At 37.7% G+C, this 14,991-nt stretch overlaps 1 protein-coding gene across 1 annotated transcript in view; it reads left to right on the top strand.

The window, feature by feature from the left end:
* Positions 1 to 14,991, top strand: part of NHS (NHS actin remodeling regulator) — a gene marked incomplete at its 5' end in the record, with an annotated part of 61,574 nt that overhangs the window by 7,814 nt on the left and 38,769 nt on the right. Inside the window, 1 exon segment of the mRNA XM_027775481.1 lies at positions 1,594 to 1,769. Within this exon segment, the coding sequence (XP_027631282.1) occupies positions 1,594 to 1,769 (176 nt within the window).

Raw genomic sequence — 14,991 nt, forward strand, 5'->3', positions numbered from 1 at the left:
TGAATGTATAAATAATAATAATAAAGAAAATATTTTTTAAAAAAGAAATAAACTAAAAAAACCTGAATATATAGTCTCTGTCCTCCAGGGACCATTTTCTAGTAGCAGAGGTCAAAGATGAGTATTTTTATCAATACAAGGATAGAAATGGGTAGTCTATGGTCTGTGTCAAAAGGGTATCTGACACCCCTTGGAAGAGTTGGTGCAGTTAGCTTCGTTAAGTAGCACTGGTAAGAAAAGTAGATAGTGTCTTATGAGTTGCCAAATAGTCTATATTGTATGTTATCAATTCTCAAAGAATTAGAATGAAATAAAATATCCTAATCAAATACTACCATGCCCAAGCAGTCTTGTTCCGATGAGTGAGGTGTGCTAGAACCTTACATTGCCTGGAGGTCCACTAGTAGTCACGAGCAATGATACCTGAACCAACCTTATACCACTGATAACTCAGCAGTGACTCACCTTCCTGAACATGTTTCAGCATTTGCAAAACAGGGACAGCCATACTGTATGCTTTGTGGAGTTGTTGAGATTGTGCACATGAGAGCTTTGGCAAAGCACCTCTGATACATGGCACATGCTCAATAAGTATTGGACATGATGATGATTATTATGCATAGGCTGAGTAATAGTGATTTTAAATAATAGAAGGGCAGGTTAAAATCTGGCTGAACAAATTTGTATCTTGGCCATGAGGGGCTCTCTAGAGATTTCAAACCTTGGGCATGAGTGTGAGTTACAGTTGGTGAGCAGTGCAGCCTTTGGTGTAGCCACTGCATTGGGCAGGTTGGGCTTTGGGGCTCATGGAGACACCCAGAGAGCTAAATTGTGGTCCTTAGTGTCTCAGTGATTTTTGTTATGAAGCCAGGACTACTTCACCCTTCACATCAGTATTTCTTGGCTTTTCCCTGTGTTAGCTCAATTCTTACATAGGACAGATGTCACTGGGATTGCTTTCCTTCCTCTGAGAGCCCAGGATCTCAAAGCCCTCAGTGCCGTGAGTGACGGGGCTTTCTTAGATGGCTGCAATGGTGTGCTGGTCACCCAGCTTTCTGGAGAAAATGTAGCAAAATTTAAAAAAGCCCTGACGTGTAGCACTTGCCCAATTCTTGTGATGTAAATACCCTGCCTTGGCCAATTCCCAGGCACCAACAGTTGAAGGACTAGCTCAGACAAATTCCTGGGTACACAGCAGTCAGCTCCCCTGAGCCAGTGTGAGCAGGCCCCGCTCCCAGCGGGTGACCACAACAACTCTGGTGTATCTCTGCCTACTTCCCATTCTAGCACTGATGGCACCAAATCCTCCACCACTCCACTTTGTTGTTTTGTTTTGTTTGTTTGTTTGTTTATGACATAAACCATTCTGTACAATGAGATGGGCCTACTGAAGTGTGTATATCCAGTTTCGTTCTTACAAGTAAGTGAAAGTTCACTTAGGAACTATTCTAACACCTGGTTTGCTATAGAAATTAGCTAGATTAATTAAACCTTACTTTCTTTTTTTTATAGTCTTTTGCTACTATTCTCAAGGCAGGGAAGAGAAACTGAACTGCCTGTGCATCTTAGTATTACTGCTTTTCTGCCCCCCAGAACACCGGAGCCGGAGCGATCGCCGGGAGCAGAAAGCTGCTGCCCCCCTTTCTTTTGCTGCTCCTCGGGAGCAGAAACCTCCTGCCCCCCTTTCTATAGCTGCTCCTCCACTGCCAGCCTATCCTCCTGCTCACAGCCAGAGGAGGCGCGAGGTTAAGGACCGCCACTTCCTAACGGTAAGCTGGGTCACCACCACAGCCCTGTGCTTACTGCTCTGGAGTCAGTTTCCCAGCTCTCAGTGAGGGAGCCGGGGCTGGCTGAGAGACCAACTCAGGAGCATTTGGGAAAAATTTACTCTCTGCCTTTCATTCCTGAAAAGTGTGCCTGTTTTTTTTTTTTTTCTTTTTTTTTTTTAATAAAATAGAGATGCAGGTTTATTTCTGAGTTAACTAGTTGCATGATTCAGTAAAGCAATATTACTTAAGGAGTTTAAAATTGGGGAAAAAATTGCTCTGAATCTCAATTTTATTTTGTACAAGCTGAAAGATTTAGGGTAGTTTACTTACCTTCTTTGCCCTCAGTTCCCTCATCTGTATTATGTAGATATTAATAATTTCTCATTTAAAGGGCTCAAGGATTGGATGGGATAAGGCACAGAAAGAGCTAGTACCCGGTTGACCCAGAGTGAGACCTCGGTAAATTCTAACCACCACTTCCAGGACTATTATTACTTGGCAGGTGCTAGCGTGGCTGCCTCAGGGTGGAGGGAGGGGGCTGAGCTGGAAAAGAACTGAACTGATGTGAAAAATGATTATTTGAAGACAAATCATGTCATCATTTTGTGCTTGCCCATTCTTTAAAGGAGGCTATTTCTCCAGGGTGACTTATTACCATAGTGATGTCATGGCCGCTAGTGATTGTAGCCTTGCCTGGGTGAATGTGGCTGTAACTCAGCCCAAACCCCCGAGTGTGGAGCCCAGCTCTGAACACCTGCAAGTACTATCAGTGGCTGCTGCAAACACATCACCCCAGGGGTGCCTCTGGGACCATAAAGGGGACAAATGAGCACTTGGTACCCCTACATAGGGCCTTGTTAAAGGAAGGGATTGCGGTTTCTGTGACCAAATCAGCCCACACCACCTGCCTGAATGTCTGCACTCATGCTTTTGTGTAATGCTGGTCTAAGTCCCAGAACCTAACGAAGTTACAACGGTGTAGAGACGAGCTGAGGATTTTTATTTGAAATTAAATTTGTATGTATACCTCTAAACCCTTCACCCTTATGGTTTTAGAATATGCAATATAGATGTGAAATATTTTGGTCACGTGATGCCAAATATCCAGCTGAAAACAGATTTCATCTGAATGAATCCACATGATATATCTGGGCAAGACCCTGAGCAGCATTTGACAATATAGAGACACTTTCCCCATTTGCAGCTGGATGGTGGGCACCAAGTCCTTCAAGTGCATATAAGTGCCACATCATACTCACTGCATTACCATAATGCAGCCAAGGACAAGAAAGGGCGATAAGAGCCCCTTATGGCTTTCTGGCTCTTCAGCTCGAGCTGTTACACGTGCTAGTGATTTGTCATAAAGGCCCCCTACTTGACAAGTTCTTAAGTTCAAATCTGCTTGCTGAAGCATTTTCTTTTAATGAGGCATTTTCTACATAAAAAAATGCTAAAAATATTTTCTCCATTCATTATAACATATTTTGTGGCTCACTCGGTTGTTTTTTAAACCTTTCCCATAATCTGCACAATTGTTAATCATGTCTCAATACCCAAATAAGACAATAAGAAAGGACAGAGGTGTATACCATGCTGGGTAAAGTCTCTTTACAATCTAAAAGATGTATAGTGATTGAATGCGTAAATAATAATAATAAATCAAAAGAAAAAAGACAAAGCTTAAAATAATGAATAACAATCAAAGTGCTTCATTTACTCAACAAACATCAATAAGACTCTAGGTTATATTAAGTAAACTTCTGGAATGTTTGCTCATCTCAAATGATGATACTTACTGGTTCATCAGAAAAGTCATGACGTATTTTTCGTTTTTTCTCTGCAAAAATGCATCATGACTTTTCTGATGACCCAGTAGTATTTCGAAGTGACTTGGGGACATTTTAACTGTTTCATTTGTTCAATTGAGTTTGGGTCACCAAGTTCCTTAGATTTTTTCCATTCAAGTTGTATTCCTTAGACCTGGATAGAACGTGGTTCTATGCATTAAACTTACAAGGCTGTATATTGCTGAAAGACAATAAGCTGCAGGTAAAGGGAAAGGGAATTTGAAGCCACTCTTTACAATCTAAAAGATGTATAGTGATTGAATGCGTAAATAATAATAATAAATCAAAAGAAAAAAGACAAAGCTTAAAATAATGAATAACAATCAAAGTGCTTCATTTACTCAACAAACATCAATAAGACTCTAGGTTATATTAAGTAAACTTCTGGAATGTTTGCTCATCTCAAATGATGATACTTACTGGTTCATCAGAAAAGTCATGACGTATTTTTCGTTTTTTCTCTGCAAAAATGCATCATGACTTTTCTGATGACCCAGTAGTATTTCGAAGTGACTTGGGGACATTTTAACTGTTTCATTTGTTCAATTGAGTTTGGGTCACCAAGTTCCTTAGATTTTTTCCATTCAAGTTGTATTCCTTAGACCTGGATAGAACGTGGTTCTATGCATTAAACTTACAAGGCTGTATATTGCTGAAAGACAATAAGCTGCAGGTAAAGGGAAAGGGAATTTGAAGCCAAATTCCTAGATACACAATTTATTAGGTAGAAAATTGCTGGGTAGACATTTTCTTGGACAGTAACTCTCTTTCATCTTTGAGACTTAGTTAAGCCATGTTTTCCTTCTCTAAAAAACCAAAAAAGCATTCTTAACAAGAGGCTGACATATAATCTTGCACAATTCCGAAAGCTATTATACTATACTGTGGTCACTAATGGCATGGACTGTGTCTAGATCTAGCCAAACTGCCTAGACTTGAGTATCAGCTCTCCCACTTACTAGCTGTATGACCCTGGACAGTTTAATCATTTCAGTGTCTCAGGGATAAGAGGAGATAGTACCTCATAGGTTTGGCACAAGGACTGAATGTGTTAATACACATAAACAATACCTGATGCATAATTGGAACTCTATAAGTATTAAATGATATTATTATTGTTACTATTTGCCAATCAAGTCCCTGCAGTATTTGTGATATAGTGTTAAGATCGTGGGTCTAACTGGGTTTAAATCTCAGCTCTAAAACTTTTTGGTTGTATGATTTTGAAAAAGTTACTGTGTCTTTCTGAGTCCTAGGTTCTTTAGCTGTGAAATGGGGATAATAATTCTAACCTTAAATGTTTGTTAAGAAGACTTACTAGGTTTTTATATAAATAAGATTAAGTTATGTACATGTGTGAAAGTACCCAGCGTAGTAGTGTTTAAAGTACCTGATATCAGAATCTGTATTCATAATCACTTACAAGAAACTCTCACCATCAAATGGAAAGCCTAACCATATACTTGCATATACAATGAAGGAAGTATAAATTGTTGCATCTTTTTTAAATGGCAAAAATTTAAAATTTCATACCCTTTTATTCAGCAACTCTACAACTAGAAATTTACCCCAAAACAATAATCAGTAAATCAGTGTATGCAAAGATTTACTTACTAGGATGTTCATCAAAGCAGTATTTACATAATTACAAATATCTTAAGTGTCCAGCAGTAGGGGTTTAATTTAATGAATCCTATTTTATAAGTAGAATGGAATATAGTATCAAAATGGTATTGTAGAAGAATATTTAATGACATGGGAAATGTATTTTTAAGATATTTCCATCTGGTGGCCCCAATATTTTTAAACACTTTATAAAGTAATATATAGTGTAGTCTCAAAAATAGGAGTTTCTGTGACATACACACATAGTAAAAAAAAAATGTTGGAATGCTATTTATCTGTAGTTCTCAATCTCTGTGTGCTGTGATGCCCCAGGGCATTACAGTGAACACCATGTTCCAAGAGGTATTTTAAATTTTCAAGAGGCACAGTATCAACTGTCTGGTAACTTCTGATGAGTCCAGAGTAACCTCATAGCTCCTACAAGTGAGGAAGAAGGGACACTTGGGTTTTTGATATTTAATTTATACCAAAAGTTCTCCAAGAAGAAATAACAGGAAACTGGGGACCAGCCAATTTAGCTTAAAACCCTTCGTTAGCCAAAAATTTAAAGGGTGTCCTTAATCAAAGCCCATCTGGGAGTCTTCCCTCTCAAAGGGTGGTAAAGGAGGTGATTTCAGGGAACAGCCCCCTAAAAAGGTAGCACCTCTTCTATCCTGATACCAAAGTTGATTCCAAAATTATATAGCCAGAGACTATGTACTTATCTTCTATTAGAAGAGAGATCAGGGACTGGCAGGTGGTATAGTGGTTAAGGGCGCTAGATTCCTATATGACTGACTGCAGTTTGAGTCCTGGACCTGGCGGCTTCCTTTCTCACTTTCTCTCTCTCTCACTCTGTCCCTCTCTGGTCAATTTAAAATAAGTAAATAAATAAAGTTAAATAAAATATTTTTTTAAAAAAAGAAAAGAGATCAGCCCTGCCAGGTATTTATCCTTTAGGAGATTCATTTAGATCATTTCTTTGGGACATGAGACTAAGGACATGGGCTACAGAAAAGAGATCAAAACTAATTTCTCTAAATCCACATTTTCACATAGCATCTCAATCTTTTCTTTAATTCACCACAGAAAACACATCTTTAGACTTTAGACCCAAAGAGTTGTTTGGGCCTGGCTGGGAGCCCAGTGTAAAATGGTTATAGTAAGAATGTTCCCAAGGGCAGAATGAAAGAGAAATTGCCTGTGATCAGCTTCTATCCACATGACTGAACTCTTGGCTGCAAATGAACTTGTTAAGTGGCAGGATACTGATTATTTAGGGAAGGGGAAGGAAAAAAGAAAGCTGCTCCAATGGGGTGTGTTTGTATACGAAACAAAAACCCAGTTACTAGAACTCATTTGCCTCCAGGTAGAATTTCTGGGAAATTATTCTTCCTTGTCTAGGCTGTGGTCAAATTTGGAATAGCAAGTGGGTATCAAAACAAGGAGTCTTTGCCAGAGCTTGAACAGGTAGCCTGTTCTCTGCAAATTGAACCCTGTGTTTTCACTCGTGGTACCAACTATTAAAGGTGGCACATGCAGCCTTTGCTGGGAAGAAGTAATACATTTATGTGCTCAGAAACTGTTAGATTTACTGTGCTAATGGCTGGGAAAATGCCTGTTTGTGGGAGGTGGGAATGTGGGTGTGTGTGTGTGTGTGTGTGTGTGTGTGTGTGTAGTAAAAAAAAATACACTGAGGCCTCCAGGTAGCTGAAGACAACAGTGATACCTAGATTCCCATCTCCCAATATTTCCTTCAAAAATGATGCAGAATGAGAAGGGAAAAATAAAACTATACAAAAAGAAAAGAAAAAAAAAAGCACACCATCAGCATAACTTGAGGACAGAGAATGGCCAAACATCAAATTAACTGTTAAGTAAAGAATGAAAACACTGAGTCTCTGCATGTTTCCTCTTGTTATAAGGTGAGGGAGGGCAGATTCAGAAAAACTGCATGGAAGAGGAAAACTACTAATGGGTCCTAAGGTTGATCTAAAACCACTGCCAGAAAAAAATGGTCAACCTGAAGGGTGAACATACTAAAAATTTTTCAAAATAGACACAAACTACAGGAAAAGGATTAAAAACATGTATACTTTGCAGAAACAGTCTTCCATGTGTTAAGTACATGGAGGAGACAAAAGGCAAAAAGGAAGGGAGACATGTTCATTGAGAATTAAAGGTGATGTAGAAAAGCAGGAAAAGAACAAATTCTAGGACCATGGAAGACAGAAGAAAACAAAAAATTGGAGGACATACAACTCCTGCCCTGTCACCAAAACAAATACATTAAAGTATCTGACCTTGTTTATTTTCCTTTTATAATAGAAAGAGAGAAAAAGTTAAAACATACTTGACAGGGTTTGGTCATCCCACAATCCTCTTTCCCCAGCCCTCCAGCTACTCGAGAGTCTGGGCTCCTGTGCATGTGTGCAGACCAACCCAGGATTTAAACTCTGGTTACTATAAGGCCTCCAGTACTGCAGGGCACCAGCATTACTGCTGTGCCAGTGGCTGGGTCAGGACTTTGATATGCTGACAGAAGATGATGTCATTAAACTAGGGATCCTGTGAACACCCCAATGTCACAAAAATAAATAAGAAATAAATGAACAGATCCACATAAAGTGGTTGCAACAGAAACCCCAAACAGTGCAAGAATGTATGAAGCAAGAATTTAAATCCAGCCAAGTTGTTCTTCAAGTACCAAGACTATAAAAAAATAAATAAATTTTAAAAAAGTCTTCAACATACAGTGACTGAGAGACTGCACTGTGAGTCCTTTGTCAGGAATCTATAGGAGAAAAGCTTCATCCAACCAAAGAATTACTGGAAAAATGTTAACAAAAGGTTGGATAGTGTACATCTTAATGCATGTAAATGTAGATCTAAAACTGTGGTGGATATGAGGATCTTCAATGTTGGGACAACAGAAAAATGATGCAACTAAAATATGGCAGAAGGGAAAGGTTAAAGAAGAAACTAGAGTAAGCTCATCGATTATTGTCTAGGTAATAAATAAGTGTTAAAGGATGCCAATAAGAACTGATAAACCAGGTAGTAAAATCTCAAATAATAAAACAGACTAAAACCATTAAAATGGTATAAGTACAAAGATGACTACTAGAAAAAAATACAGATCTTCCTACATACCAAAAAAAGTCTATATAAAGTTAAACAACAAACAAGACACATCTTATAGAAAAAGGAACATATAAATCTAACAAAATATATAAATTATAAACTATATCAGAGTTCAGACATATCAATAAATGCAAATGAGGTACCAGCAGTTGGTGTAATGACTATGTCATTGGACTCCCATGTAGGCGACCACGGTTCGAGTCCCAGTGGCTTAAACTCACTCCGGGTGCGTGTGCGTGCGTGCCCCAGATCCTGAAAGGAGAATGGAGGAGAAAGGATTGCAGCGTGGCCATCCCCCCTGGGGGGTGATTTCTCGCTTTCTGTCTCTCTGTCTCTGTCTTTCTGGTGAGTGCACATGCCCTATAGCAAAAACCTTTAAAAAAAATAAATGCAAATGAGCTTAACTAGCCTATAAAAAGGAAAAAAATAACCTTTTTCAATTTGACTCACAAAGCAAAATCCAACCATATGATGTATATATGAGGCATGCCTAAAATAAAGTAATCCAGAAAGACTATGTAAAAGGCTGGACAAAAGCATGACAGATAAATAGAAACAACAAGAAAGCAGTAATAGTGATCCTAGTATCAGACAAAGTAGAATTCAGGCCAAAGATCATTATATCTGGGACCAGCAGTTAGTGTAATGGCTATGTTGCTGGATTCCCATGTATTCGACTGCGGTTCGAGTCCCAGACCCAGCGGCTTAAACTCACTCTGGGCGCATGTGCATGCGTGCCCAAGATCCCAAGAGGAGAATGGAGGAGAAAGGATTACAGCATGGCCATCCCCTCTGGGGGGGTGATTTCTCGCTTTCTGTCTCTCTGTCTCTCTCTGTCTGGCAAGCACACACGCCCTATAGCGAAAACCTCTCCAAAAAAAATAAAAAAGATCATTATATTTGACAAAGAAAGGCACTATTAATGCTAAAAGCCCCAATTCGCAAAATATAATTTATGAATATTTATTTAGCAAATAACACAGCAATTGCCTTCATAAAGCAAGAATTACAAAAACTGCAGGAGATACAAGTAGACATAGATAGAAACACACTAGTAATAGGAGCACTTTAATACATCACTCTCAATATAAGGCAGATCAAATAGAGAAAAAATAAGTAAGAAGATAGAAGACAACTTTTTTCTTTTTTTTTTTTTTTCTCTTTTTGGAGAGCTTTTTGCTATAGGGCACATGCGCTGGCCAGAAAGACAGAGAGAGACAGAGAGACAGAAAGTGAGAAATCACTCCCCAGAGGGGATGGCCGTGCCGCAATCCCTTCTCCTCCATTCTCCTCTCAGGATCCTGGGCACGCACGCACACACACCCGGCGTGAGTTCAAGCCACCAGGTCCGGGACTCAAACCGCGGTTGACTACGTGGGAGTCCAGCAACATAGCCATTATGCTAACTGCTGGTCCCTAGAATATCCTTTTTTTCTAATGCGCCCATGAAACATTTACGAAAGCTGATTATAAATTAGATCACCAAAATATCAGTAAGTTCCATAAAGTAGAAAATATCACAAACAAAAATTTCTGATCACAATGCAATAAAACTATAAATTACTTACAATAACAACAACAACAAAAGTCCTTTCCACTACAAAATGTAAAATCCTTCTAGGAAACAATTTTTAGGTGAAAGGAAGAATACAAATGCAAATTACACAATTTCTTAAAACTAATTAAAATGACACCATGTAACAAACTCTATGGATTAAATTACAACAGCAGTTGGAAAGAAAAAAAGCACTCAACATTTTTATCAGTAAAAAATATGAAGTGGAATAAATTAATTTTAAAAACTAGGAAACAGGCCAGCCACAGTGGTGCAGTGGTCATGTAAAGCTTCGTGATGCTGAGGTCACATGGTAAGGCATCCTGAGATGCTAGGTACGTGCCAAGCACACATGTGCATGCCTGTGATTCTGGCTGGCTGAGGCTGGGGGTGAATTGAGGAATAAAGACCCTGTTGGAGGTGTCTCATTCTTTCTCTTTCTGTCCCTCATAAAATAAATAATAAACTTAACAAAAAACTAGAAAACTGGGCTGGCTCCATGGTCTTGTGGTTAAGGCAGCCGGATCACAGATGGTCAACCACACTGTTCAAGTCCCAGATCTGATGGCTTGAAAAGCAGGCTGGACATGTGTGCATGCTCAAAATCCTAAAAGGAGGGTGAGATGGAGAAAGGATTGTGGTGTGACCATTTCCCATGAGGAGGGGTGCTTTCTCCTCTCTCTCTCTCTCTGGTAAGTGTACATGCCCTCTAGGGAAGAAAAAAAAAACAGAAAATAACAACAACAACAAAAGTTCAAGGAAGGACATAATAATATAAAAGTCAAAATCAATGAAGTAAAAAAGATAAAAACAGTATATCTAATTAAAAAATAAAAATCCTGGGGCCAGCAAGTGGTGTGGTGGTTAGGGTAGTAGACTGACCACATGACTGGCCACGATTCAAGTCCCAAAACTGGCAGCTTATTTTCTCACTTTCTTTCTCTCTGTCTTTCTCTAGTAAGTGCACATGCCCTAAAGCAAATTAAAATAATAGTAATAAAATTAAATGAATAATTCTAAAAAAATTAAAATCCTGATTGTTTCAGAAAGTATGATCAAGAAAACAATGGAGAAAGCACAGATAAACCAAAAAAGCAATGATAGAAAACACCATTGAAAGAAAAGAAAATTTTAAAAAGTTAAGAGACTGTTTTACAGACCTCTATGCACATAGAATTGAAAACATAGATGAAAGAAATAATTTCCTAGAAGAATGTAGATTGCCAAAATTGACCCCATTCGAGTTACTAAGCTTAAATAACCTGATTTCCATAAAAGACATGGAAGTTATTAAAGAACCAAAACACTAAAAACCAGATAGGTTCCCAGAAGAATTCTACTGAATTTTTAAAGTCCATATATTCTCAATGCTCTATAAATTGTTTTAGGGCATTGAAAATAAAGTAAAAATGTCTTATTTCTTTTATAAAGCAAGTCTAACATTGATACCTAAACTTTATAAAGATAGTTCATGAAAAAAGGAGATTACAGATAGATATCATTCATGATTATCATTTTGAAAATACTATATTAGACATTAGTAAACATAATGCAAAACCACATTAAGAAAGTAATATACCATGACTAAATGGAATTTATTTAAGAGTGAAAGGTTGGTTCAATATTATGAAACTTACTAGTATTATACACCAGATTAATAGATCTGCTGGGGAAAAAAAACATATGATTATCTCCATGGATGGTAGAAAGCCTTAAACAAAATTCAATATCTATTTTTTTATCAAAAGCCTCAAGAAAATAAGAATGGAGTGATACTTCATTAATGTAATAAAATACGTGTACCATAGTCCAAAAGCCAGGTACAAATTCATGGAGATTTACGGTCGATACTAGAGACACTGTGAGAAGACAATGGGAAATATGGAGGGATGAGGAGGGAGGGAATCAAGGGGGAAAAAAAAGAAACAAAACATTAAAGGAACACAAAAATGGAAAAACTATCCATTGATGAAAATACATATGATAATATTTTTTACTGGACTAATATACAGTGTATTCATTCTGCAAAAATAAATAAATAATCCAATATCTTCCTTAATGGGGAATCACTAGAGGCATTACCACTAAAGCCAGGAAGAAGGCAAGAATGTTCACTATCTCTTCAACTATTTAGCATTGTACTAGAAGCATTAATCAATGCAAATAGATAAGATAAGTCAATTAGAGATGTAAGAACTGGTAAAAAAAAAATAAACCCCTATCTTTTTTTTTTTCAAGAGAGATTTTTGCTATAGGGCACGTGTACTCTCCAGAGAGACAGGGAGACAGAAAGTGAGAAATCACACCCCCCCCCAGGGGGATGGCTATGCCACAGTCCCTTCTCCTCCATTCTCCTCTTGGGATTTTGGGCACTCATGCATACATACCTGGTGTGCGTTTTAAGCCACTGGGTCCAGGAGACAAGGTGCAGTCAACTACGTGGGAGTCCAGTGATGTAACCATTATGCCAACTGCTGGTCCCCCAAAATAAGTAAACCTATATATATGTGAGGATGATATACCAGAAAAAAATCTTAGAGAATCAGTGACAAAATTAACTCAAGCAATAAAAGAATTCAGTAAGGTAATATGATATAAATACCCAAAAGCCAATACCCTTCATTTATACCAATGATAGCCAATTAGAAAACTTAATGTTACGGAAAATCCCATTTACAGCAATAACCAGGAAGACTAAATACTTTGAAATTAGAAATGTGTAAAACCTATATGAGAAAGAAGCTAAAACACTTCTTAAAGACACAAAATTAGACTTTCTCAAATGGAAAGACATCCCCTGTTCTTGGATAGAATAATTCAACCTTACAAACAAAACAGTTCTCTCTAACCTAATTTATAAATTTAATCCAGTCCCAATCAAAATACCAATGTGTTATTTTATGAAGTTATATCCACTGGTACTAAAGTTCTTATGAAAAAAGAAATATACAAGCATAACCAGGAAAACACTGGAATAGGAAACTTGTGTTGACTAGCCCTATCAGACATTAAAATTACAATCACAATATATGATATTGAGAGTTGAATAGATAAATATGTCACTAGGCTAGAATACAAAGTCTTGAAATAAACTAGAATATGTATGAAAACATAAGATTACAATGACATCCCAAATCACTGAGGCAAAAATGGCATTTGAAATGGTGGTAGAACAAGTGGATAGTCATTTAGTTAAAAAAAAAATTGATCAGAGTTTCTCAACCTCAGTACTCTTGACATTTGAGCCAGATAATTCTTTGCTATGGGGCTGTCCTGTACGTTACAGGATGTTTAGCAGCATATTTAGCCTCCACCAACTAAATGCTAGCTGTATCCCATCCACCACTTGTGATAGCCCAAAATATCTCCAAACACTTCTAAATGCCCCCCTGTTGGGACAAAGCCACCCATTGCTGATAATCATTTACTTATATCCATACCTCACACCATACACAAGAATAAACTCCAAATTGAAAAACAAGGACCTTAACATAAAAAATGAAATCATACAAGTACTAGGAGAAAATGTGTGTTAATTATTCTTTGACCTCAGTGTAGAAAAAGACTTTCTTACTGACACAAAATATAGAGGGAATAAAATTAAAAATTGATGAATTTGAACAACATATTTTTTGCATGCTCAGATACCACAAATGAAGTCAAAGATAACAAAAACAAAACAAAACAAAACAAAAAATTACAGGAGAAAATATATGCAGACAAAAAAGGGCTATTATCTCTAATGGATAAATATCTCTTAAGAATTGAGGAGTAGGAAACCAGCAGATAGCGTAATGGTTACATTACTGGACTCCCACTAGTGAAATGTGGTTTGAGTCCCAGACCTAGAGTCTTGAAACTCACACCAGGTACATATGCGTGCATACATGCCCAAGATCCCAAGAGGAGAGTGGAAGAGAAGTGACTGCAGTGTGGCCATCACCCCAGGAGGTGATTTCTCACTTTCTGTCTTTCTTGCTCTCTCTATCTCTCTGGCAAGCACACGCACCCTATAACAAAAATCTCTATTAAAAAAAAAAAAGAATTGAGGGATGGGACCTCCAGATGGCATAATTGTTACATTGATGGACTGCCACTTAGTCGACGACAGTATGAGCCCCAGACCTAGCAGCTGAATGCTCATGCTGGGTGCATATGCATGCATGCCCAAAATCCCAAGAGGAAAATGGAAGAGATGGGATTGCTACATGATTTCTCACTTTCTATCTCTCTGTCTCTCTCTGTCTCACTGGTGAGCACATGTACACTATGGCAAAAATCTCTCTAAAAAATAGAATTGAGGAGTGAAAAAATAAATAAATTCTATTAATGAAATAAATGGGGGCAGCAGGTGGCATGGCAGTTAAGGTGCTGGACTCTCACATGGCTGCCTACAGTTTGAATTCTGAACCTGGTGGCTTGTTTTTTCACTTCCTCTCTTTCTCTCTCTCTCACTGTCTCTCTCTGGTGAGCACACATGCTCTATAGCAAAAATTTTTAAAAAAATAATAACAAAATAAACAATTTTTTAAAAAAAGAAAAAAGTCAATGATAAGCAAGACATAAAAATTTTAAGTGAAGATCAGATCAGTATTGTTGTTTCTCTCTTTTGGCCTCAGGGGGGAAAAATGAAGAGCAAAGGAAAGAGCTAAAACCTAGAAGAAAAAGGGGGAAAAGACAGTAACAGAAAATTCAGACAAAACATAAAATGTTTCCTAAACTTACGAAAAAATGTTCAAACTCACTCGTATCAGAAGTGAAAACATTGAGATATTCAACTGGCACAAATTAAACAATATGACAACATATTGTGTGGGTGAAACTGAGGAAACAGTTACACTCATACATTGCTGGTGGAAATGCAAACTTGTTTTGACTTCTCTGGAGGAGAATTTGACAATGTGTGTATACACACACACACACCAACATAAAAACAACTATGTATGCTCTTACTATTTGCCCCAGCAATCTCACTAAAGACACACCTCCAACAACACAAAAAGATTATTCATTGCAGCATTATTTACAATTACAAGAGATTGAAAACAACCCAAATGCCTATATGTAGAAG

This window comes from Tupaia chinensis, unplaced genomic scaffold, assembly GCF_000334495.1.
Source record: "Tupaia chinensis unplaced genomic scaffold, TupChi_1.0 Scaffold000567_1, whole genome shotgun sequence".
NCBI lineage: Eukaryota > Metazoa > Chordata > Mammalia > Scandentia > Tupaiidae > Tupaia > Tupaia belangeri.